Source organism: Phycodurus eques, chromosome 8, assembly GCF_024500275.1.
Source record: "Phycodurus eques isolate BA_2022a chromosome 8, UOR_Pequ_1.1, whole genome shotgun sequence".
Taxonomy (NCBI): domain Eukaryota; kingdom Metazoa; phylum Chordata; class Actinopteri; order Syngnathiformes; family Syngnathidae; genus Phycodurus; species Phycodurus eques.
Window position 1 is genome coordinate 30310770 of NC_084532.1, and position 25291 is coordinate 30336060.

General features: G+C 42.4%; 2 protein-coding genes across 2 annotated transcripts; both read right to left on the reverse strand.

Annotated features, from left to right (window-relative positions):
* Window positions 1–2649: 2649 nt before the first annotated feature.
* On the reverse strand, window positions 2650–9489 carry phb2b (prohibitin 2b). Its single transcript, XM_061683578.1, has 10 exons — window positions 9416–9489; window positions 8152–8287; window positions 7729–7813; window positions 7478–7557; window positions 5340–5524; window positions 5058–5187; window positions 3919–4022; window positions 3685–3762; window positions 3517–3596; window positions 2650–2916 (listed from the first exon to the last, which is right to left on the reverse strand). Exons 1-10 carry the CDS (start codon window positions 9434–9436, stop codon window positions 2892–2894), a joined length of 924 nt encoding a protein of 307 aa, XP_061539562.1. The 5' UTR covers window positions 9437–9489; the 3' UTR covers window positions 2650–2891.
* Window positions 9490–10299: 810 nt separating this feature from the next.
* pde6d (phosphodiesterase 6D, cGMP-specific, rod, delta) lies at window positions 10300–25039 on the reverse strand. The gene is made up of 5 exons (XM_061684621.1): window positions 24791–25039; window positions 15988–16076; window positions 15795–15920; window positions 13780–13885; window positions 10300–12056 (listed from the first exon to the last, which is right to left on the reverse strand). Exons 1-5 carry the CDS (start codon window positions 24838–24840, stop codon window positions 11975–11977), a joined length of 453 nt encoding a protein of 150 aa, XP_061540605.1. The 5' UTR covers window positions 24841–25039; the 3' UTR covers window positions 10300–11974.
* Between the last annotated feature and the right edge of the window lie 252 nt (window positions 25040–25291).

The window sequence follows — 25291 nt, forward strand, 5'->3', positions numbered from 1 at the left end:
CCTGTTCCATAAACGGCTGAAAGCGCGTCAGCGAAGGTCTCCTTGCCCCCGTGCCCGCCGGGCATGACAGTCTCTTTTTTTATTTCCACTTCACTCAAGATATCTGCAGCTGGCAGTCAAGTCAAATTTTGGCTTGGAACACAAAGCGACGACAAAAATAAATCGATCAAGCGAAGGCTCATAACTGGAAAAACTTGTAAGTTGGGGCATTGGTATCGCTGCGCTAAAACAAACTGGCCACTAGGATTTTCGGAACGATGACTTCTTCCGAGTGGTGACATCCCAGCAGCGGAGAAGTGCTGCCATTTTACTTGTCGACTGAATTAAAAGTGGTGGTGAATGGACGGGAAAACTTCACATGGGGTTTAGTGGGCTCAACATCCACAGAGAGCGAGAAAGAGAGAGTGAGAGCAAGAGAGAGAGAGAGCGAGAGAGAGAGAGAGAGAGAGAGAGAGAGAGAGAGAGGAGAGCGCTTGTGTGCGCGCACGTGCACGATCTGTGCCATTTTGTCCTGAGCTGTAAAATGAAAAATGGAAAACTGGAGCAAAATGAAAAGGGGGGGGGGGGTGAGGAAAAAAGTACTGCAGAGAGACGAGCCATAAAGTCCGGAGCGGATCTTCGATGTCAACTGGACCTGGACTCGCCACCAACCACGAACCCAAACACCGGGAAGTTCAAAGTGACAGCATTTTGGGGTTGGACCAGGTTGTGCCGGGATACGATTATCAGGACTGAAAGAAACTGCCGGTTCAGGGGAAGTAGTTTGGAGAGGGTCTAATTGGAAGATTTTAGTCCTGGGAAGTAGACGTGTTCAGAACTTTTCGGAAGAACACTGTGTTGTCTTCATTCAGCTCGAGGATCATTTATCAGGACCTTCTTTTGGTACTTCTGAGAGGTCCAGGAAGCTTAGGGTAGAAATGAAAATTTGGGATTGCCAGTTCCAGGAACTGCAAGTTCCAAGAACTTCAAAATTCCTGGAACTTGAGGTGGTTTCTAAAAGTAACTTTAGCGTCTTCAAGTAGTCCAATGAACGTCTAGAAGGAAGCGGCACAATTGCGAGGCTGCGCAGACTGTGACCTCCTCGGAGATGAACGGGTTCTACTCGCGTTCAGACACGTTTCGCCAAATTCCAGCGGGGCCCGCCGCAGACGTGCCGCGGCTCGCGGCGGCACTTTGAGGCGCGGCGCTGACTACCGGTCGCGCTTGAAGAACCGGGTCCGGATCCGCCCGGCCGTTCGTCAGTTGTGCCGACAGAAGCAAAGTTGATGAGAGTAACAGTGGCGCTTTTTTTGAGATACTAAATTGTGGCACATGAACGTAACTGACATGACACCTTCTGACCTGACGGGGGCGCCAAACCCACGCTTTGGCAGGTCTCCTGTTCCTAAAAATTTGACCTCCTTTGTCAATGTGAGTGAACTCGTTTTTATGAAACCTTTAAAATGTTGTTTTTATTTCAAAACAAAAATGCATGAACCTTTTGATAATACCTTTTTAATTTACTTAATGTCATCTTTTCATTATTTTACAAAGCCTGTCAATGAAGCCTATAAGTTATATTTTAAATGTATGAAGCCGTAGTTTGAAACCAAACTGTATTCATTTTAAAACCTGTAAATATGTCTATTTTTTTAAAGTTTTTAAAATGTTTTTATTTATTTAAAAACAAAATGCATGAAGCCTTTTTTAAAAATATATTTTTACTTGCTTATTAATTTGATCTTATTTCATGATGTATGTGAATTAAGCCTTTTTGCATTTTATTTTTTAAATGTATAAAGCCTTTTCGAATTATTTTGTTTACTCTAACATTTTTCTATCATTTTTAAAATATCTATACAAATAATATTGTTAGATTTTTTTTCCATGATGCCTGTGAATGAAACCTTATGTTTAAAATAATTGGATTTGATATTATTTGACTTATTCAATTAAGCTTGTGAATGAAGCCTTTGTTTTAAAAAATATTTTTATAAAGCCTGTGACTGAAGCTTTTGGTTATTTTAAAATATTGTCTTTTTTGTGACGCCTGTGACGGAAGCTTTTATTTTAAAATGTCTTTTTTATGACGCCCGTGACTGAAGCTTTTGTTTATTTTAAAAGTCTTTTTATGACGCCTGTGACTGAAGCTTTTAAGTGACACGCACGCAAAGCAGCTCATTAATCCAACGATTCCCAACCAGAGCGCCGTGAGAGCTCATATGAAGTGCCGCGGGAAAGGATCCAATTATACTTACTTTGTCCGAAAATGATTATTAATTACAAATATATCTATGCGGGCGAATTATAGTGACAGGCAAAATGATGAAAGGTTCTTCCATTAGACGCCAGAGTAAATTGAGACGAAATCATCATCATTTCAGCATTGATAGTTTAGGAGACGCTTTTGCTTTGTGGGGTGGTGTTAGATTTTTTTAAAAGTAAAAACAAAGGTCGGAAACCTTTGCATTAATCAACGAGCGCTTCAGACAATCAATAACGGCCACCGTTTCGGTCAAAACGAAAATCGTGAACGCTAATTACTTCAAAGTGGCACGCGCGGGCCCTGGTGACATCATCGCCCGTGCATTGCCACGGGAACAGGCAGCCGACATTTCAATCCTCAAGATTGAATCAAGTTGCAACGTCACGATCGTCGCTGTACATGACTGCTTTTGAACATGGTAACTTTATTAACGCATAAATTAACACACGTTTCTGAGTGATTTGGGTTATGACGTTCAACAAGATCACTCATTTCATCGACAAATCTCAATATTAATAAAAAAAAAAAAAAAAAAAAAAAAAACTACAAAAACCAAAAATTACTTTTCATCTTTTTGTGTTTGTTGTCCACCGGCTCGCCTCACGGATGGCGAGCTCCTGTTGTGATGAAGACAAGGGGCTCTTCATCACTTCTTCTGGCCAGACGCCAAACTGAAAGACAAATAGTATCGAGCATCTGAATCGGTTAAGAAACGCGCAAAGAGAAGCGCGTGAAAAAGTGCCGAGAATAATACGTGAAAACTTTTGGTGTAGAATGCTCTTCGGGATTTACACAATAAAATAAATAATAATGAGCACTACTGGAACCAACTGAGTTTGCATGATGAGTTCCTACATTCTGACAGTCCCTTGAAGGGAGCGTGATTGGTGGAGAACGAGGAAGTGAGTAGAATTCAGTTAGCTGTAGGTTATAACGGGCAGGAGCTACAATACTTCATATTTAATGTAGCTAATTCAACATTTTGTTGGTCAGCGGTAGGCGAGAATACAGCGGAAAGGAACTACATTGTGTGGCTTTAATAACATTTTGGAGGATTTCATATTTGTACCCGTTGTGTAGGGTTGCAGTGTTGTGAAAAGTGCAAGTGGCGGGGCAGATGTGTTTACAAAAAATAAATTAATTTAAAAAAGACCCAGACAGGACTCTAAGCTACCATTTTGAATAGCTTAAACGTTCGTATTCCGTAGCATTATATGTATGATTTATGAGCATTAGTCCCCCCCCCCCAATCGACTTTGTTGTGCACTCACTCGTCAAACGAGGCCTGGTTCTGCAGGTTGAGGATCAAACTGTCAGCATTTAGATACACTTTGTTCTGAGACGTCGACACCTGCGGCACGACAACACGACATCATCATCATTGGAATCAGCCGTGACGATCGCAGGTTGAAATCTTGGATGAAAAGCGAGCCACTGACCGTCTTGGCGATGGTCTGAGCGGCTCGGATGCGTCTCAGCTTCAGGTAGCCTGGGTTTTTGGTGACCGCTTGTCCCAGCTGACGCACACGCACACGCACAAATGAATATGTGTGCGGCACACACACTTCTATTTTAAAGAGTCAATTTGTCATCACATTACATTTGTCATCAAAAAACGCACATTATTTTATGTGCGTTTTTTTGCTTCTCTGTCTGTGTCATGCCGCTTTTACCATCTTGGCGGCCTCGGCTTCTCCTTCGGCCTGGATGATCTTCTGCCTTTGGTCTTGTTTGGCTTTCTCCACGAAGAACTGAGCCCTCTGCGCCTCTTGTTGAGCTGTGCACGCACGCACACACACACACGCACACACAAACACACACGTGGGAGCCTAGTGAGACTTTGTAGTAATTTTAGGAAAATGGTACAACACGATTAAGATAATTATGACGACAATTCATTACTTGAAGTTGTAAATCATATCATGTACTGTACCGATAAACGATTACTTATTCAGTTCTATGTAAACGGGCTTCCACTTGTATCACGCTTTTCTACCTTCAAGGTACTCGAAGCGCTTTTGAGCCGTCTCCTCATTCTCCGAATTCGGTGTCCTGCTCAAGGACACTTTGAGATGGTCACAGGGGCCGAGGGTCAAACCCACAACCTTCGGGTTGGGAGATGACCGCTCTACCGCCTGAAACACGCTGCCCCCCCAACCCCAATTATGATGATGATTCTTTCCATCGTGTTGATTTGACAAACTATACAGCTGCTTTGCCAGATCTACTTTTGTGTGGAAGGAGTGAGGAGCGAAACAGTTGATCAAGCACAAATTCTGTCTTTTATTTCCTAATTGTTTGAATACAATCACAGAGAATGCAGTGGAGACTTTGTTTTCCTATGCCCTAGTTTTCATCTGATTCCAATTTGGACGATTCTCTTTCCATCAACATTTTGTTCCTGGCAGCCATTTGGATTATCGTTCTGTACGCCATCAAGAGTCTTCGGGAAAAAGTGATGTTAAATGTTCATTTATCCAGTTCATTAGTCATTTATATTTATCTCACACTTTCTGTATGTAAAGCTGAAGTTATTCTCTGGCAAAAGTACTTTGGGTTAATATTTGTGGGTGTCTGGGACAGATTAATTGGATCTACATTATTTTCTATAGAAACCGTTGCTTCCCCTCCCCCGTACAAATTGGCATTCAACACATTTCTAGAACGGATTTATCACGAAACTATATTTTCGTTGATGTAAATAAATTCATGAAAATGTTGTTGAACCTAAAAAGAGCTCTGCGAGTGCTTCTTGTCTTGTTTTTTTTTGGGACTTTTCTCAAGTAGAGTGTGACGGCGCGGCGATCCCTACCGACTTGCTTGGCCTCAACGGCGGCAGTGTACTGGCTGCTGAAGCTCAGCTCCGTGATGGACACGTCATCCAAGATGATGTTGAAGTCTTTGGCGCGCTCGAAAAGCTCCCTCCGCACCAACAGCGATACCTGCAGGACAACGAGGTTACTGTTCGGACTGATGGACGTTTGCATTATACAGTAATCCCTCGCTATATTGCGGATTCAGTGCATTCTTTTTGTCAATTGGCGCAGTAAAAATCAAATTAGACAGCCGGGCCGCGGCGAGAAGACGAGCGCACCTGTGCTCGTTGCGTGATGAGCTGCGAGGCGTTGAACTTGGCCACCACAGACTTGAGGACTTCGTTGACGATGGAGGGCAGCACGCGCTCGTCGTAGTCCTTGCCCAAACGCTGATACATGATGGGAAGATTGGACGCCATCGGACGAGACAGCACCCTCACCGCGATGTTCACCATCTGCAGGTCTAAAAATGACAATCATCATCATAATAAGCAGTAGCAGTCTCAATCACCGCTGAGGACGTTTCGATTCGTCAACTGGAATCAGGAATTTATTGCCACCGACGTTTATATTCAAGTACGTCGGTCAACAGGTAGGCATGGACGAGGGACTCCCCCAGCTGAGTTTTGCAAAGCACTGTAATGATGAACAGATCCCTGTAGATGGCGGCGTTGGATCGCTTTGAAATTTAGATTAGCAAGATAAAAATTAGGCGGTGAATCTCGGCTTAAGAGGTCAATTATGAGGGAGAGAACTGTCAACATCGCTTAGGTTTAGAAACCTGACACTCCAACAAAGTATGTTTTATATATATATATATATATATATATATATATAAGAAACACAGCACATGTTGCGGTAGGTCGTGGACAGTGTTTTTTGCGATTATGCGAACGCATGTAAACGAGCCACGTCACCGACATTCAACTCGGGCCACGCGGTGCTCGAGCCACGCAGTCGGTCTTTGCGCGGTTCATACTTGTACGTCTGTAAATAAATGATTATTTAGCCATCACCAGCACTTTCCCAGCCTAGTTCTTGTTGTTTTACAGTTTGAGGTGTCACAAAAGCAAAAAAAGATTAGCGTCAAAGTCACTGTTCTGCTTCTTGTCACAAAAAGATCATTTTCTCCACTTCTGGTAAGAAACTGACATGTTCCACTGCTGATTACTAAAGAACAGAAAAGGCTACAACAAAAACTTTTTGTCGTAAAAGAAGAAAGTCCTGTCTTTGTTTTGGTAGTCTCCCGTCTTGCCGTGAGTACGAAAAGTGTTCAGACCCCCTTAAATTTTTCACTCTTTGTTATTTTGCAGCCTTTTGCTGAATTTAGGCCTCTTTGTCCCGCTTTTGAAATCCGTTACAATTATCTGACAGCTAAAGTTAGTTAAAATTCCATATAAAGTCCTTAGGATCCTTCTTGAGGATTATCAAATAATTGAATCATCTCAAAACTTCCACTTTAATTGATAAGAACATGAATGAACATTTAATATAGTTTACCATTTCACACGCTTTTATAAGCACATCTTGGTGATAAAGCGTCACTCGTCTCACTCTCCACTTTAGCGCTACACTCGGCTGACACTGACAGCAGTGCTACTGCTATTGACAAAAGCATCAATATGCAGTATTACATTTTTACAAGGCATGGAGTTAAATCAGTAAGTCAATGTTCTACTGTGATGGAAGGTTTTTCTTTTTGACAATTCAATAATAAGATTTGTTCTCATATCAATTCGTCATAACATTTAGGCCTGGCCTACAGGAAAGTTATTTGTTGGCTATATCCTATGTTGTGTTGGTCATACTGTAGATTCATTTATTTCTTGTTTACTGAATAATGCTGAATATAACCCCCCCCCCAAAAAAATATTGCATGCTAAATCGCAATCACAATATTTGTTTAAAAGAAACAAAAAAAAAAAAAAAAAAAACTCACAATTAAGAGTGCTTTCCCAAAACGTACAGCCCTACTCCTAATTGATGACTAGGTAGTTTTAATTGGGCCCACATCGTTAGAGCGTGTCGGCTTAGTACCCAGTGACGACGATTGGCTAAGTGTGGCTAAAGGTTTAGCCACATAAACACACGTCATGTTGTGGCTAACCACACCCACACACACCCACACCCACACACACACACACACACACTGCTCCACACCCACACCCACACACACAGCTGGGAGATTTTTATATTGTTTAGAGGTTTCATGACCCAGTGCCAACCCTGTCTCGTGTCAAAATTGCTGTGTGTCTGGAGTGCCTCCCAACCTGGGTGTGCGAGACTTAACAACCAAGTCAAACTTTTGTTATCAGACTATTTATGAAAATGCGCCTTCTGCACTTCCGCTCAACTCTAATAATTAGCATAATAACCACACCTACACTGAGTGCGTAAATGTGTGCGCGCGCGTTACCTTTGCTACCCGTCAGCGAGGAGATCTTTCTGGGCTTGGCTCTGATGTCGTAGATGATGGGGTACTGGAACCATGGGATCCTACCGCACACATGAACACACAAACTCAGAGTGTATCGCGCGCACACACACACACACACACACACACACAGACTAACACGCACACGAACGGCCACATACACGCTGCGGTCGCAGCTCTGTGGGCGTCACCCAGTTCAGATGCAGACTTGGCATTTAATCAGCAGGCGTCACCTGAAATGAAGGCCCTCGGCCAGCACCGTGTCCATTTGCATCCCCCCGATCCTGTTGAACACCACTGCTCGGTGACCGCCCTCCACTACACACACAAATGCACAATTGACTCGTCAAACTGTACTTGAAATTTTCAGATATCTGTAAAGTACTTCGATTATTTTTTTGGGGACAACTTTTACTCCTTGCGTGGGGATTTGCGGGGGTGTTTTTTTTCCAGTTGTGCCAAGTTATCAAAATGGGTATTGTTTATGATAAGTAAAAATGTTAGTATTAATTTACTTAAGTACATTTACAATTCAGAGGCTATACTTTTTTACTTTAACCTAAAGAGTCAAATCAGTACTTTTACCCAAGCCTTTTTTTTTTTTTTTTTTTTTAAATTACTTGATGGTTCATTAGTAAATACATGTAAATACGTACCCGTGTACGTAGCTTCTTTGACGGCGTACGCCAAGGCGCCGGCGCCGAGCAAGAGTTTGATTCCAAGTCCGGCGCCTCTGCCGCCCGACGAGCCCGCCATGCGACCCATCAGGTCCCGGAGGTTCTGGACCAACCTCTGCAATAGCACAGCAACCCCAGCAATCAGTACAACATGAAACAGATACATCTTTATTACTTTCCCTTCCAAAATATTAGGTAAATAGAAAAATATCAGATGGAAAGTAAATAAATAAATTGTTTGGAAATTGTTAAATTGGAAAACATTGGAAAATATTATTTTAAAACGAAAAATGTCCTTTTAAAAATACAGAACTAATAGACAAAAAATATTCAGAAAAATCGTTTTCTAAAAAAACAAAAATACTGACAGTTGTAAAATACCAAAGCATTAGGGAAAAAATGATGCAAAATACAAAAATAGAGGAAAAATGTCAAGAACATAAGTACTTCGGAATTTAACACTAAAAATACATATTAGTCAAACACAATAACAGAACATAATAGACGAAAAATACACTAACAGAAGAATACAAAAATAGTGGAAGAAAATAAAAATTACTAGAAAACTAATGGATAGGGTATATTTAGCATTTAAACCTGCTATACTTGTAGTCGAATGCCTGCATATTTGCACATTATACTTATTTTTTCTTTATCTTTCATTATTTAAAATTGCTCCTTTTCCATTTTATATTCTTTGTATAGGTGGCGGGGACGAGCAAAGTAAGGTGCTACCATTATGTTTTTACTGTGCATATGACAATAAACACCATGAATCTTAATATAGCCAATTCTAAACGACTGTAGGAGAGTCTGTTATTCGCGAATGCTTGCTGATAAAATAAATATCCCAAATGTTGTGATAGACAATGAAGCGCGCACATTTTGGACCTAAGTTCATATGTAAGCCAAGATAACATGAAGCACATCTCAAACGAGTCAAGACACACCTAAATGTCGCTTTTTCTCTTTAGACTGAGTGGTAAAGGTATAAATTGATGATGTAATTGTGAACAACATGACCTTGATTAGAAGCCCGAAGAAAGTTTAGCATTGCGCTGGTTAGCATTGAAGTAAGCTAGCACGCTAGTCGCTCCCTGACTGTTCAAGTGGAGCTTTTCGCTTAACGGCACGCTTGTTACATTCACGCGAGACGTCCTCCGATAACGACAACATCAAATGTTTAACAAAAGCGCAACATTTCACGTTAGCACGCAAAGGTTTAAACGTGGAAATGTCTTACATTGGGCTCCTTGCTCGCCATGCCGCTACGCGTCACCCGACAGCAAAAAAAAATTCGAAGGTCGACAGCGGAGACTTTACGGCAGTGTCGCAAAGGCTGCTGGGAAATGAAGTTCTACGCCGTCTGGCGTCATTTTCTCTGTAACCTTCCTGTTATGTTGAGGGTCAAATTGACCCTTTTAAAAGTATAAAGTACTAATATTCTCCATTCTAAAAATATGATACAATAATAATAATTATGAATCCCAGAAATAAAATAAATGACTTGGATGAATGTCTGGACCTCCTTATCCCATGCTGGGTCATGACATTTAATGTCAATAAATTAAACAAAACAAACATAATACGTTTACAATAATAAGAGGAAAGGGCCACCGTATTTACAAAAAAATCAGACCCTCGCCGCTAGATGGCGATAGCAAACTTCACACCGTCCGGCCACCATCAATTCACATGAGTTTCCGTGCAGCGGAAGGACAGTATCAGTTGGTGGCGCTAATGCAACATTAAGCTGGTTTGCCAAGCGCCAAATCAGGCACCAAAGAAGAAGAACAAGGACGAACAAACCATTAGGTACAGTCCTGCTTTGCAAAGCAAATGTTCATACTTTGTTTTTATACAGCACAATACTGTCAAGTGCAATTTCTATTAAGAACAAAACTTGTGGGTGTCGTTTGTACGAGGCTGGAACCAATTCATTGCTTTTGCATTCATTTCGACGGGGAAAGATGATTTGCGATACGACCATGGTCACAGAATGCTTTCAACTTGTATCTCAAGACACCACTGTATGATTTTTATCAACTATAAATAGATAATTATTTTTAAATGTATTGACTTGTGTTCACATATAAAATAACGAGCCAGTACACTCACGCACACGTATGACAACAACATGGATTTTAATCCACAAATTCAGTCTTATTAAAACACAAGTCTATATTACACGGTTGAGTTAGCAGCTAACAAAAAATAAAAATGACAATATACAGAATGTACCGCAACAACACTATGGAACATGCCAGTCTGGTCCAGATGACAGGGGGAGCACATCCAAGAATGTGTCGTCATGGCAACACCAAATCAAATCCACACCTGGCTGACAAAAAGGTCAGAAGACATTTGATTGGTCGAGGACGCGTCACACTTCAGAAGTCGCCTAAAATGTTTCGTTGTAGACATTTATATTCGTGGTCAGGGGCGGGCAAACGTTTGTGCTCCAGGTCCTCATTTGACACATGGGTCTTCTCATTCTTTGTTAGAGTGGGGGGCTGTACAGAAAAAAAAAAAAAAAAAAAAAAAAAAAAAAAAATATATATATATATATGCAGGGGACAGATTCCAAAAGAAATGTGCAAATAGATGAATGTTCAAATGCCAAGCCATGAATATGCGGGGGTCTACTGTATCGGTAAAATAATTCATTTTAATAATAAAATAAAATTGCATTATCATATCGTAATTGTATTATTTATAACTTAGAAGTAATTAACCAATTAGCTAAATAAACATGTCTGGGCTTGGTCATCTGTAGATAATAAAAAGCAAGTGCATGGAAAAGTTTTTAATATTAAGCTATCGTAGACCCCTGCAAATAATTGATGCTCATAACTGCAATGAAAACCTTTTTTTTTCCCAAACTTTTTTTGGGGGAAAAAAACACAAGTGGCGAATCATGGAGAAAAAAATAATGCAGATAAGGTGAGGGTTCCGCAAATAACGCAATATAAGTTCCTCCAAAAATTCCACTCATGCCAAACCGCGAATATGCGTGACTCCACTCTTATCGATTCTTGAATTTTTACTATTTATTTTTAACTGAATTAAAATAAGTTGGACATTTCTTATTGAATAATTGGTTATGTAGATTTTACATTTTTGTTCCTATTTGATTCTTCACAATACATGAACCAATTTAATAAAATTGAAAACAATTAACTGCTTATTTAATTTTATTATTCACAATTAATTAATAAATTCAATGAGAAATGAATTTTGAAAATGAATAAATACATTTAACTATACATTGAACTTCACGGTGTCTGTTGAGATGGTTTTCAGGTCAGCTTTTTGTACTGCATGTTTGAAACAAAAACTTCAATCAAAAAAAATATACATTTTAATTCAACAATTTGAGAAAAAATGTTCCATCGAAGCAAACAATATGATTGCCCAGCCCTGACCTACATTGTCGTTTCCATACTGGGCCTCACAGAGACCACCAGAGGGAAACCGTGGACCTACTGACACGAGAAGAAGTCCCAGCAGGCGGCTTCTGCCATGGAATGTTCTACAGAAAGTCTCATGAGCTCTAAGAAGGTTTATTCGTGAAAAGGAAAGTAAGCGTAAAAACATTTTTGTTCCTGAGTCAATGCAACCAAACAGAAAGGTTCGTTCGTTTGTTTGTTAAAAGCACAGAAGGAGCGTCTGGCTGATTTGGGATCAGTGCTCGTGTATTTACAGTCACAAAGTGCCGGCGTCCTCGCCGCTGAGCACGTCACGTGGCCTTCTTTGTCGCCGGCGGGACGGGACGACGATAGCGCGGCGGCGGCGCGAGACGTCAGACGTAGAAGAGGCGTACTCGCGACGTGCTCACGTGCAGGTCGTCGTCGAAGAACTTGGTCTCGATGATCACGTTGCCGCTGGACCGCACAAACACAAAAAACAACAATGCAGGGATATCGCATGATGCATCAGTTTACCAAGCCAAGCCCCCGCTGTATTGCGGTTCATTGTTTCAGTTACAGATTTTAAGTGATCGCTTTCGATGGCATTTTCCGTTTTCAGACTCGTCGCAATTTAGCGTTGTGCAGCTGCTCTGCGCTCGACTGGAAGAGTTGCAGCGTGATTAACCAACTTCCATATTGCCAGCCGTTGTAGAGTTCACACAATTTTGCCTTTCATGACAAACGTAACAAAAGAAAGACTCCACTCTCTTCTTACACCAGAAAAAAAAGATTGTTTCCGTACTTTAGCGATGTGCAGCAAAAACTCCTATTTCAGGCCCAAAAAAACTTTTGTGAAAAGAAAGAAGTAGAACAGTGACTTTGAAGCTAATAGTTTTCAGTCACATGCTATGTTTATACCATAAATATGAATTCTCTGTTAGAGTCAGTGTTGGCGTTTCTCACGCTCATAGTGGACGTGACAAGCCTCCTAATCTTGATCTTCTACTCAACAGCTGTGTTGATCTCAAATCCAAAGCGATGCAACGCTGCCGTCTACAGGAATCTGTTCATCATTACAGCGGCTTACAAAGCTGCAGTAAGTTTCACAGACAAGCTGGGCGCCTTGCACATCTCCCCGTTGACAAAGGTTCTTGAACAATGTATACGTCGGTAGCAGTAAACGCTTGGATTCCAATCGACGAGTATAGACGTCCACGGCAGTGAATGAGCTACCGGCAAGAAGAAGAGGCTCAAGAAGGTCCCTGAGAAAATCAAACTGACAAAAAGTAGCAGTCGTTCTCACGGAGCAGAGAACATTTATAGCCGCGAGTATTGTTTTATGCTCGATTTGTATGCATTGCTGCTCTGTGTGTGTTAAACTAGCTGTTGTTTGAACGTTTAGAATGACTGTAACGTCTATCCGAATTCCTGTAAGCCCATCGATAGAGTTTTGCATTATATGTTAGTATGAAGTGTGCATACTTTCCTTAGATGAAATATGCTTTGGTTGAACGATGTGCTGTTTTTTTTGTCAGCTTTACAGTAAACTTCAACTGGGAGGGACAATCAAACACCTTGAAGCAGGCACGGTTTGCATCCGAACTGGAGCGAGTCTTCTTTTCCTTTCCTCAAAGTGATGTTATACAGAAGTCTCCCATTTCTTGGCAGCAGGAAAGTGAAAACAGGTACTAAGGAACCCCCTTTTTTATTTTATTTTTATTGATTTATTTTTTTAGGAGGTCTCTGTAAATTGAAAATGTTACACCATTGTGTAATGTATCCCCTCAATAAACAGGAGTTCTGTGTAATTCTCATTATTCTGTTTCGTTATCTCCTCCAAGCGCCAAATGTGCGAAAGCAGCCACACGTTACATTATGATTATTGTTAGGTAGAAAGTTACATTTCTTCAATTACTCAACTGCCCGCAGGCCTTTATTAAAGGTAAGGCATCAATTGGAGAGTGGGGCTTTCGTTGCAAAAATGCATTTTGGTTTTGACGCCTGTTTGAGTTTTATGTACAGGATGAAAGTATTAGGACACATACAAAAGTGCAAATATGGAGTTCAGGCAACAGTATTGGAAGTGTAACGAAAATGTGGACTTTGTTTGACAAACGTAATGCTAAGGCGCTTCTCGACATCAATCACTCGAAGAAGGGACAGGAAGTGCTGGCGTGACGACGTCACAGGGACTTACGTTAAGACGTTAGCAGGCATCATCTGGGACTCGGGCGCCGCTTCGATCAGAGACTGCCACGTGTTGGTGGAGTTGGGGATGACGAAGCCAAACTCGAAGAACCACTCTGAAGACACACGCGCACACACACACACACACACGCGCGCACACACAGTCAACATGCTGAAGAAAACGTTCTTGAATTCCCTCAAAGAGAACTCACAGCCCACGTCCACCATCTTTAGCCTAATAGCATCACTTCAATCATCCAGGTTATGGTAATCCGCACAACAGAATTTTGTTGTGTTTTTCTTGTTTTCCCCAAAACTTCCAAATCGACCTGAGCATTACGCTAGCAGGCTAACGACATGAAAATCAGAGTCCGCAAGCTTTTTGGGTCCAGGGATCCCAAGGACCGCCTGATATTCCTAATGCCAGTTCAACTGCCACCTGTAACCCTGAATCATACAGGAATTTCTAAAAAAACCTATTGGGAAAAACAAAAGTCATATTTCTGAGAAAAGTCATCATATAACAAGAATAAAGTCAAATTTGTCTAAGATAGTCGTAACGTTATGATATTAAGGTCAAAGATAACGAGGGGAGACAACAATTTTAAAAAATACAACTATTCTCGTAATATTATGCCTTTTTTCTGAAAACACTCATTTACTCTTAAAAAAAGGACGACAGTAAAAAAACAGCAAACAAACTGAGTAACTGACGCCCCCCGTTTATAATTGCCTGTATTAATATTTTAAACCATCAATTCAGCATAAACTAACATGCCAAAACCATCATTTCAAACTCTTACTACATTACAATTTTAAATGAACAGCTCAGAGAAGATTTGATTTGCAGAAAAAAGCACCGGAGTCTCCATTATTTCCATAAACAATCCAGGCTAAACTTAGCTCCTCCTCGACATATCAAGATCTTCTTCCACGATACTTCCTTCACACCAATTACGAATTTCCTGTTAGCCAAGGCTCTGGTGCCATCTTGTGGTATTACCGAAAAAGCACAAAATGCACAAATATCTCTTTTTTTTTTCATCCAATAGCTGAGGATCTGGTCCACAAAAATCCGTGAACAGCAAATATGCGGGGCTTCGCTGTACATTCTCGAAAGAATTTGAAAAAAAGCACTCTTTCTGTAACAATAAGCCTTTTGTTCTGAAAAAGACGTTTTTCATTTGGGAATGTCAGATTGATGTGATCATACATTGCGATGCTATCAGAGCTTTTCATTGGACCAAAGCGAAAGAAAGTAGGGAGGAGTCATTGTCTTATGTTTGTTTTATCGGAATGCCGATCCCTATATTGTCGCTGTCGCGCAAAATCCTCGGACCGCCAAAGTCACTACTTTTCGGGAAACAACAAACAAACAAACAACAACAAAAAGAGACCATCTTGCTTGACTAATTTATGACGCTTTCGCTGATTAAAATGTATAGGACACCTCACCAGTACGAGCGATGCCATAAATAAAACAATGAGCTGACTAAGCAGTTTAATAGGCGGAAATGACTCTGCGCGCACTTACCTTCGTGGCTGACCGTTTCCCTCTGCACCGGCAGCGATCCATTTTTAATTAAACAGGCTTACTCGAATGTATCGAAGCCAACCTATTGTCACTTGTTATTGTCTAAAAAACATCTTGAGGCGACATTCTGCCGTACGCTTGCTGCAGAATAAGGGAATAAGGACGGAACTTTACAACAGACATTGAGCGTCCAAGACAGTTCATCAATTTGTTCTCAAGCTCTTTTCAACACTTTAAACTGGTTACTAATGCATAAAAACGACAGACCACATTAGGACAGACTCGTGTTGATTTGTGAAAACAACATGAAATTAGCCATATTTGGATATACGAGGTTTGTAGGGATGCACTTTTGAGGGAAAACAAAAAAAAAAAAAGGATAAGACATAATTTATGGCAAATTATTTTGTGGACACCAGTTTGAGACGCACTGATGTCAGCTGTGTGTGTGTGTTGTATTATCGCTGATGATAAATAAGGATGAAGATCACCTTCTAGACACTGTCCCTTGAAGAAAACCTTCTGCTCCAGACGGAACTTCTCTAGTTTCTCCGAGGAGGAAAAGTTGAGCTCCCGGGAAACGGCTTTGCACTTGAGGATCTTTTTGGGTACGCGAGCTGGAGGAAGAGGAGTGGGTAACCTGGAGGACAGACGTGCACTTTTACGCGCAGACAATGAACGCACCTTCGTGTTCCACGCCGGGAACGGAGAGGTCCTCGGTTCCCTGCCACAGAACTTTGCCCGTCTCGGCATCTCGGAGGTTCATCCAGTTTCTGACGTCTGGAAGTTAAGTAACAACACAGATGCGAAAGTATACCAACTTGTGGACTAAAGAATTGGGACACATACAGGAAGTGAAGAGTTACGAACTTGCAATTGGAAGAAAAATATCGGGACACACAGGAAAGAACGTGTGGACAAAACAAAAGTACAGCGGACCCTCGATAGAACAGACTAAAGGGGGCGGGGGGTTCGTCTGATAGAGCCGATTGTCCGTTATATTGAAGCACTTTTTTTTTTTTTTTGCTGAGGCCATATGAATCCACATGACTGTAGAGTACAAAATTATTGTTTTGTAGGTTTTTTTCATGGCCTAAAACACCCAGTACAGTACAAAGTTGTCAATAAATGTTTGAAAGTTCCACTTTTTATCCAAACTTAGCACACCGGTGTGCTTGGTCATGGTGACATTGTCGACGTCCAGTACTCATGATAGGAAAATCGCTTTCATGAGCCACAAGGAATTAGTGTGCTTCCTAGTTCCAAATGCGTTGCATGCTCCAGACTCCAAAGACCTTTGTTTTGTACTCCTCAGAAGTAACGCTGCAGCCATGCTGCTCTCCCTCTGCTCTATTTCTGTCCTGTAGGTGGCGCCAGTGTGCATCACAAAAGTATATTTTTTTCCCTTCACCAAAATGGCTCAATTTGTGCTTGGCACGTGAAGACAAAGGACAGGCCAAAGTGCAATCTAAATGTTTCCCAAATCATTTGTGCACGCTCATTCAAAGTGACACAAACATCATCGCAAGACGGCGTGGCGAGGACTGCCACTGACGCCTGCTTTGTGTGGACCGCGGCAGTCAAGACCAGATGGCCGGACGACAGCGAGCAACCACGCACTGGCTTTACTCGGCATTCATCACTTCATCTCTGTGAGAAGAGGAACATGCGAGACGCTGTCCTCATCTGTTTGTGGGATGCTGTGCCGCCGTGTGAAAGCACACAGACACGAAAATGTCCTGCTTTGCTCGGCTCTGTGTGAAAGGCACAAGCGGCTACCTTTCGGGTCTACTTATACGGCTCTGATTTGCCAATTTTCGTGAAGAGGGTTTACACCACACGCTGACCTCATCTCATCTGTTTGCGGAAGACACAGGAGCAAAATGGCCACGGTCTCTGATGCGGCAGTTTTCCGGAAACTCCTTGAAATTGTCCAAGAGTGTCCAGTCGGGCGTCCTGTCACCTCCAGACAGCACTTAGTGTCACGCACACGCCGGACTCCATCGCATCCGCGAGGCCCTTCATGACCCTCGGCACCACCGTCGGCTGTCCACTCGCTCTCAAGACAAACTGTTCCAGAAACATCCGTCTGGGTCCGCTGGCGCTGACAGACGCACAAAAGTATCTAGATTGGCTGCTACTAGCGCTGGGCAGTTCATAGATTTTATTGAGGAATTCCCCGGGGTTATGTTATTATATGATTGTTCTAATGTTATTTTTTTGTGTGTGGCTTGCTTCGTTAAAAAGTGCGCCCGCAATGTGCACTGCTCCCACTAACAACACAGCTGCCAGCGGAGTGGAGCTCGTTTACAAAAGCACAATCAGTGTTGCCAACTCAGTCGCTATAGTTAGCAGAATTCTCTATTTTGTTGTGTCTTTAATTCCCACTAAGAAACAAACAACATGAGCATTATGTTTACATGGTTGAACATTGTTTTTTTAAGGATCCAAAAAAAATAGGGACAAAAGTGGGAAAAAATGATTCAAATTGGAGCTTTTTTTGAAAGGCACCTTTGGTTTGTGTCTCATCACACCTGTCTGGTCCGCGGGGCATCAAACATTGGCCCGCCCCTTCCCTCATTAATGTGCGCCGACTCGCAAGGTTCTCGTAATCCGCTCAAGGGCTGCTAAAGCCGACCTCCCGCATCAAAACCGTCGTGCCGCGCGCTCACACACACGGACGCCACCGCCACAGCGGGCAAAAAGTGGGCAACTCCGAGCCTTGATGAGGACGCGGATGCGGATGATGATGGCGACGATGTCTTCAACGACGGCTGCTCACTGGGGGCTCGTTAGCAAGCGCAAATACACGCTCTGGGGAGGCGACCGTGTCGGTGTGATGTCGGGACGCAAACATGAGAGCGAGGCTCTGAGGACAAAAGGAGAACACTTTCCATTTTCCAGAGCGGCCATGGGAGAAACTGGAAGTGTTGTTGAGGGCCGCGCCAACGCGCCAACCCACGTTCAATTGGATTGTTTTCATAAGCTGCTACTTGTGTAGAGCTATGTTGTTACAATTAGGAAAGACAATTCTTCAAATTAGCAGCATTCTGTCAAACGACACGTACAGTAATCGCTCGTTAGGTTCCGGACCACCCCCGCAATAGGTGGAATCTGCCAAGTAGTCACCGCATATTTGGGGGATTATTTATACGTATTTTAAAGCTGTATGAAGCTCATTAATCTTTCTCCACACTCCTATTAAACTCGACCGTACTCTTATACACACATTCGATACGCAAACATCTTTTAAACTCTGAAACAGTAATGCACAGTAGTACTGTACACCATGTACATTTGATTTCTTGTAATGTGCGGCTGAACGACTTTTTCTTTTTTCGAAAAGTTGTAATGTTTTAGGCTAAGCTTTATTTTGCATCGTTTGCGAGCATGAAGCGAAGTGGACTTTCATGAGGCTAAGCTATGTGGTTGTTTTATTGCGTAACTCTCCGTTCTACGTTGCGTTTGAGCGTGAACCTCAGCTGGGTGTGGCCATCGAACAGCTGGAAGCCTCTTTTCGGATGAATTGTTGAAAATCTGCCAAAGGTTAGCATGTCCTCGTTGCACTTTGGCTGCATTTTTTCCAAATCAAATCATCTGTTCATACATTTTTAAGGGTCATGTTGCAAGCTGATATTTAAATCTTTTGGGATCATAGTTTGGGGTAGATTTAGGGTTCAAACTATTAAAATAGGTCATTGTAAACCTTTTCGGGAGGCCTTTTCTACTTCCAGCCATGGCCACGATTCAGTTTAAATGTGATCGAATGTTCCTGCAGGCGTTAAATCTTGTTCCGCTGCCAAATCATGGATTTAAGTATTAGCGCACTGCATCCCGAGCTCGACCTCGCCAACACGCACACTTAAACTGATCCAGACTCAGCTGCTGTGCTTGTCGGACCGCAGGAAGCGATCGTGACTTTCTTGAGTTCGGGTTCACACGAGGATTCGGCCCAATCCGTAAACGGCTCTCGAGCGACATGACGTTGGACGGGGCATTTTGGGCACCTTGGCATGCTTGACAGATCACCAATGCGCATAGAAGTCTATCGATTAATCATTGAGACCTTGTTGAACTTCAAATTGTCCAAATCCTTCCCATTTCAGCCTCTCAATTGCGCATTGTCGCTGATTTCTGTAGTTGTGCATGAAAGCAGATGGATTATCTGTTAGTGTGGTTTTTTTTTTAAAAACAGATTTGCAAACAGGCGGAACGGTGGGGGACTGGTTAGAGCGTCAGCCTCACAGTTCTGAGGACCCGGGTTCAATCCCCGGCCCCGCCTGTGTGGAGTTTGCATGTTCTCCCCGTGCCTGCGTGGGTTTTCTCCGGGCACTCCGCTTTCCTCCCACATCCCAAAAACATGCATGGTAGGTTAACTGAAAACTCTACATTGCCCGCAGGCGTGACTGTGAGTGCGAATGGTTGTTTGTTTATGTGCGCCCTGCGATTGGCTGGCGACCGGTTCGGGGTGTGCCCCACTTCCTGCCAGATGATAGCTGGGATAGGCTCCAGCACGCCCGCGACCCGCGTGAGGAGAAGTGCGACAGAAAATGGATGGATGGATGGACATTTGCAAACATCTGCTTTTACTTTGGAAGAGAATCATCAACATTTTCTCCAAGTTTCTGACTGATGTTACCAAGCAAAACAGGAAGTGAATTTTCGACACTGTCATTTTGGAATAATGTCTTGTTTTTGAATACATTTTTAAAAAACGTTTTTCATCCAATTTACGGATTCATACAAAAATATATTGACCGATGAATCCAATTTTAAAACAATCACGAGTTCCAGCCCTATGCGGAATACCCAAAAATGCGGGCATTTGGGGAACGTAAAAAAACGGCTGAACGGTTTCAAGTTGGGAAATGTTTTGAATGGGTTGCAAAATGTGGAAGCTGTCATTCACGCAATTCTTGGACTATCAGACTTTTACCCAAGGGGAAATGAGGGTGTTTCAACACCCACGTTTTAGCGGTGAAAGGGTTCAACCTACGCTTTTCCAGAAGGGCGTCACTCCGAACAGTGATGTGGGTGTTTTAAACCCCATTTTACCAGGCGAAAGAGCTCAACACCCACACTTTTCCCACTGTTATCATACAATGAGCAACGAGCTTGCGTGACTTTTCGGCGAGTATTCGGGCACAGAATACCAGAATACTTGATTTTTGATACCATTCAAGTTCACACCCGTTCGAGCGGTGATGCTACGAGTGGCACGCGGGCTCCCTCTAGTGGCACGCCAATGAATCACTGCCCGAGTACAGTTCAGTTGTATTTCACTTTTAAGTGCTGCACATTTGCATTTCATCTTTAAGAAATGTTTGCTTTTCAACTTTTATTTTTTCCGTGTATGTGTACTACATTTGAACTTGGTTAGTTTCGCCTAAAATGTTTTTGCTTAGTACATTTGGATTTTATTCACGTAAATTAAAGTTTTCTTTCCAATAGTTGGACTTTATTCTCATAAATTAATACATTTCATAAAAACAATGTTTTTCATGTAGTACAACAGCTTTATTTGTTCAATTCATTTTCTTCTTGTCATACAAAGTTTTGATATTTCATCTCAAGTCTCAGACAATTTTTTATTTTTTATTCTAATACTTCGCCTTTAATCCTGCAAATCTTGTTTTTCGCATTATATCACAACTTTTTCATATAATTAGTTTTTTTCCCCCTCATAATCTTATGGCTTGTGTCATTTGAAAATTTCACAAAATTTGGCCATTATTCTTGAAAAATTACATCTTTTTTTTTTTCTTGTAATGTTACAACTTTAGCAATAAAAGTTGTCTTGTTTTTGATAACTATGTAGGCCTACTAAACTCCTGCATTTTAATGTTGATCATTATAATGGTAACTGCAGAGCCTTTTTTTTTTTTTTGGGTGGTACTTTGGGTAAAAAGATGGAGACCCACTGCATTAGAGTCTTGAGAGTTTTCTATATAACCAACAACGCCTGAGATTCAAAGGCAGAATGTCCAAACTAGACAACCTTGACGAGCAAAATAGCAAATTAGTACGTGTTTATCGAGGAAAATACTGTAATACACGATAACGCTTGGTTACCAGAAACCGCAAATGAATTGGTACGTCACCGCCAGCTCATGACAAATTATTATGTTGTGCAACTGAACAGTATGCAGAATTAATTTTATCCTATGACATAATATACTGCAATAACTGTCCCAGAGTAATGTTATTGATATCATTTTAAAAATATGGACATTCAGACAAATTGTTGTGGAAGTGAATTTCTATCGGTCGGCAGCTCTGCAGTCACAGCCATGAATGCAAGTTGACTAATAATTGCTATAGTCACCTTTTCGGTTTTTGATTTGGGCCAAGAATTTTCGTTTGGGTGCATCGCTCGGACCAGAACACATAATGTGCCGGCCTCGACGCGAACCTCTACCAATAAGCACCATATGCATATTGATTTTGGGAAATTCCCCAGGGCTGAGCATCACACCGTCAGAAGGTCACACAATGGAGCGCGTGGAAATTATAAATACCTTGGGACCATTTTTGACCATAAGCTAAACTTTGTGCCAAACTGGGAAGCTTTGTACAAGGAGGGTAACCGACGTTTACACGAGAAAACTGTCCTCTTTTCACATTGATGCATTGCTAACCATGTTCTACCGCCGCTACATTGAATCGGTTATATCCTATAGCCTGGTGTTTTGGTTGAGCAGCCTTACCCAACCATTCAAAATACAAACTCCCACAACCAAATTGTGAGGTGGGCTAGTAGACTGATGGTAGTCACAGCTGAAGCTATTTTATGACAACCCCAATTCCAATGAAGTTGGGACGTTGCGTAAACCATAAATCAAAACAGAATACAATGATTTGCAAATCATGTTCGACCTATATTTAAATGAATACACTACAAAGACAAGACCTTTCATGTTCAAACTGATAAACGTGATTGTTTTTAGCAAATAATCATGAACTTGGAATTTGATGGCTGCAACACGTTCCCAAAAAGCTGGGACAGGGTCGTGTTTACCGCTGTGTTACATCACCTTTTCTTTGAACAACATTCAATCAACGTTTGGGAACGGAGGACACTCATTGTTGAAGCTTTGGAGGTGGAATTCTTTCCCATTCTCGCTCGATGTACAGCTTCAGCCGTTCAACAGTCCGGGGTCTCCGTTGTCGTATTTTACACTTCATAATGCGCCACACATTTTCAATGGGAGACGGGTCTGGACTGCAGGCAGGCCAGTCTCGTACCCGCACTCTTTTACTACGAAATGACGCTGTTGTAACACGTGCAGACTGTCTTGGTGAATTAAGCAGGGGCGTCCGTGAAAACGACGTCGCTTGGATGGCAGCATATGTTTCTCCAAAACCTGTATGTACCTTTCACCATTAATGGTTACCCATGCCATTGGCACTAACGCAGCCCCATACCATCACAGATGCTGGCTTTTGAACTTTGCGTCCCTAACAGTCCGGATGGTTCTTTTCCTCTTTGGCCCGGAGGACACGACGTCCACAGTTTACAAAAACAATTTGAAATCGGGACTCGTCAGACCACAGAACACTTTTCCACGTTGCGTCAGTCCATCTTAGATGAGCTCGGGCCCAGAGAAGCCGGCAGGGTTTCTGGGTGTTGTTGATAAATGGCTTTTGCTTTGCATAGTAGAGTTTCAAGTTGCACTTACGGATGTAGCGCCGAACTGTATTTACTGACATTGGTTTTCTGAAGTGTTCCTGAGCCCACGCGGTGATATCCTTTACACATCGATGTCGGTTTTTGATGCAGCACCGCCCGAGGGATCGAAGGTCACGGGCATTCGATGTCGGTTTTCGGCCTTGCCGCTTACATGCAGTGATTTCTCCAGATTCTCTGAACCTTTTGATGATATTATGGACCGCAGATGATGAAATCCCTTAATTCCTTGCAATTGTACGTTGTCCTTAAACCGTTGGGAATATTTTCTCACGCACCTGTTCACCAAGAGGTTTTTTGCCACCTGTCCCAGCTTTTTTGGAACGTGTCGCAGCCATCAAATTCTAAGTTCATGATTATTTTCTAAAAACAATCAAGTTGATCAGTTTGAACATGAAATATCTTGTCTTTGTAGTGTATTCAATGAAGTATAGGTTGAACATGATTTGCAAATCATCGTATTCTGTTTTTATTTATGTTTACCACGTCCCGACTTCATTGGAATTGGGGTTGTAGAGGTTTTATTTTACACGCAGATAGACAGCCTAGTTGGGTCCATCCTAGGGCCCACCCACTAAACGAAGAAATCCAACTTCGTCCCTCGGGCAACAAGTACAAAATGGCGGTTTGTAACACCAAAAGAACCATCCATCCATCCATTTTCTCCTCACTAGGGTCGCAGGGGTGCTGGAGCACACCCTGAACTGATTGCCAGCCAATCGCAGGGCACATACAAATAAACAACCATTCGCACTCACATTAACACCTACGGGTAATTTAGTGTCTCCAATTCATGCATGTTTTTGGGATGTGGGAGGAAACCGGAACACCCGGAGAAAAGCCACCCAGGCACAGGGAGAACATGCAAACTCCACACGGGCGGGGCCGGGGAGTGAACCCCGGTCCTCAGAACTGTGAGGCAGACGCTCTAACCGGTCTAACCACCGTGCCGCCCCAAAAGAACCAGAATCGGTTTTATATCCTCAGCAATCAAAACATTGACCACCACGAGGGATGGACCAATAATTGGTCTTTTTTTTTTTTTTTTTTTTTTTAAATAAATCTAATAGCTGGGATAGGCGCCAGCACGCCCGCGACCCTGGTGAGAATAAGCGGTAAAAGAAGATGGATGGATGGATGGATGGATGGATGGATCAATCTGACAGCTGATAAGAGGTCAATTGAAAAGTGGGTATACTTCAGGGAACTATTAGTTATTGACGTTTTTTGTGACCTTTCTAAGAGATGCTGCTGACCTTTGGAACTCCCGGCACTTTTGTTTTTGTTTGAACTTAAAAATAAGTTAAGTGAAAGATTAACATTTCATCCATATTGAAATTTTGTAACACTTGATTGTCCAAAACCTTCAGGAACAATTGATTTGTAGCTGAGCCTGGCAGCTCCCTGCACTTTTTGTCGTTCCTTGAAAAGAAAGTCAGAAGACCAACGGATAGATAACCGTTTTATCTTTGTTTTTTTGTTTTTGTTGTTTTGAAATCTGAAGCACTTTTGTCAGTTATGTCGCCGTCCTTCATTCGTGCTATAAACGATGTCAGTGTATGTGTGAGCAGCCAACTGCCTGCAACCAAATCTAACCTCGGCTACAAATAAAGTTACCAACAATAACCATACCGTCACAAATCATCATCATCACTATCATCACTTAGCTCTGTAGCTTAGCCGCTTTAGCATCGTCGCTAGCTGGCCAGTTAGCTTACGGCTAATCAAATGCGAGGCGTACATTTCACCGCTGGACACACGCACACACTTAATGTCGTATAGTAAAAGCAAAAAGGATACAGTTTGAAACCCTTCAAAATCTCCTTGGCCCTGTCTTCGTCTGAAGACATGTCTCCGCTGCTCGCTCGCTCTCTCGCTCTCTCTCTCTCGAGGAAGGAAAGCCCAGATCAGCACGGTGCTGCTGTTTATGTTAGCCACTCGCCTGCTAGCTGACCTGGAAATAATCTCCCGAAAAAGAACGTCGGACTTTTCGATGCGGTTTGGATTTACGCGTGTGCGCGCGCTGCCGCAGGCTAAAAACCCTGAGCCGATAATGCAATCAGCTAAATATAGCGGACGCGCATGACTGACGGTGAGCTCGGCCAATCGGAGGCGGCGATGAGTTCTCTCCGGCCAATCGCGGGCCGGGACGCGAACAGATGGGGAGGGGTTGAGCGAGAGCGAGAGAGAGACGCGTCACCAGGGGCAACCGCGAACTACTCGCAGGACACAAGTTGTACATGTCAATAAGAAAATGGAACCTGGACCACGAGAGTCCAGCTGGGCGTCAAAGTCATTTGA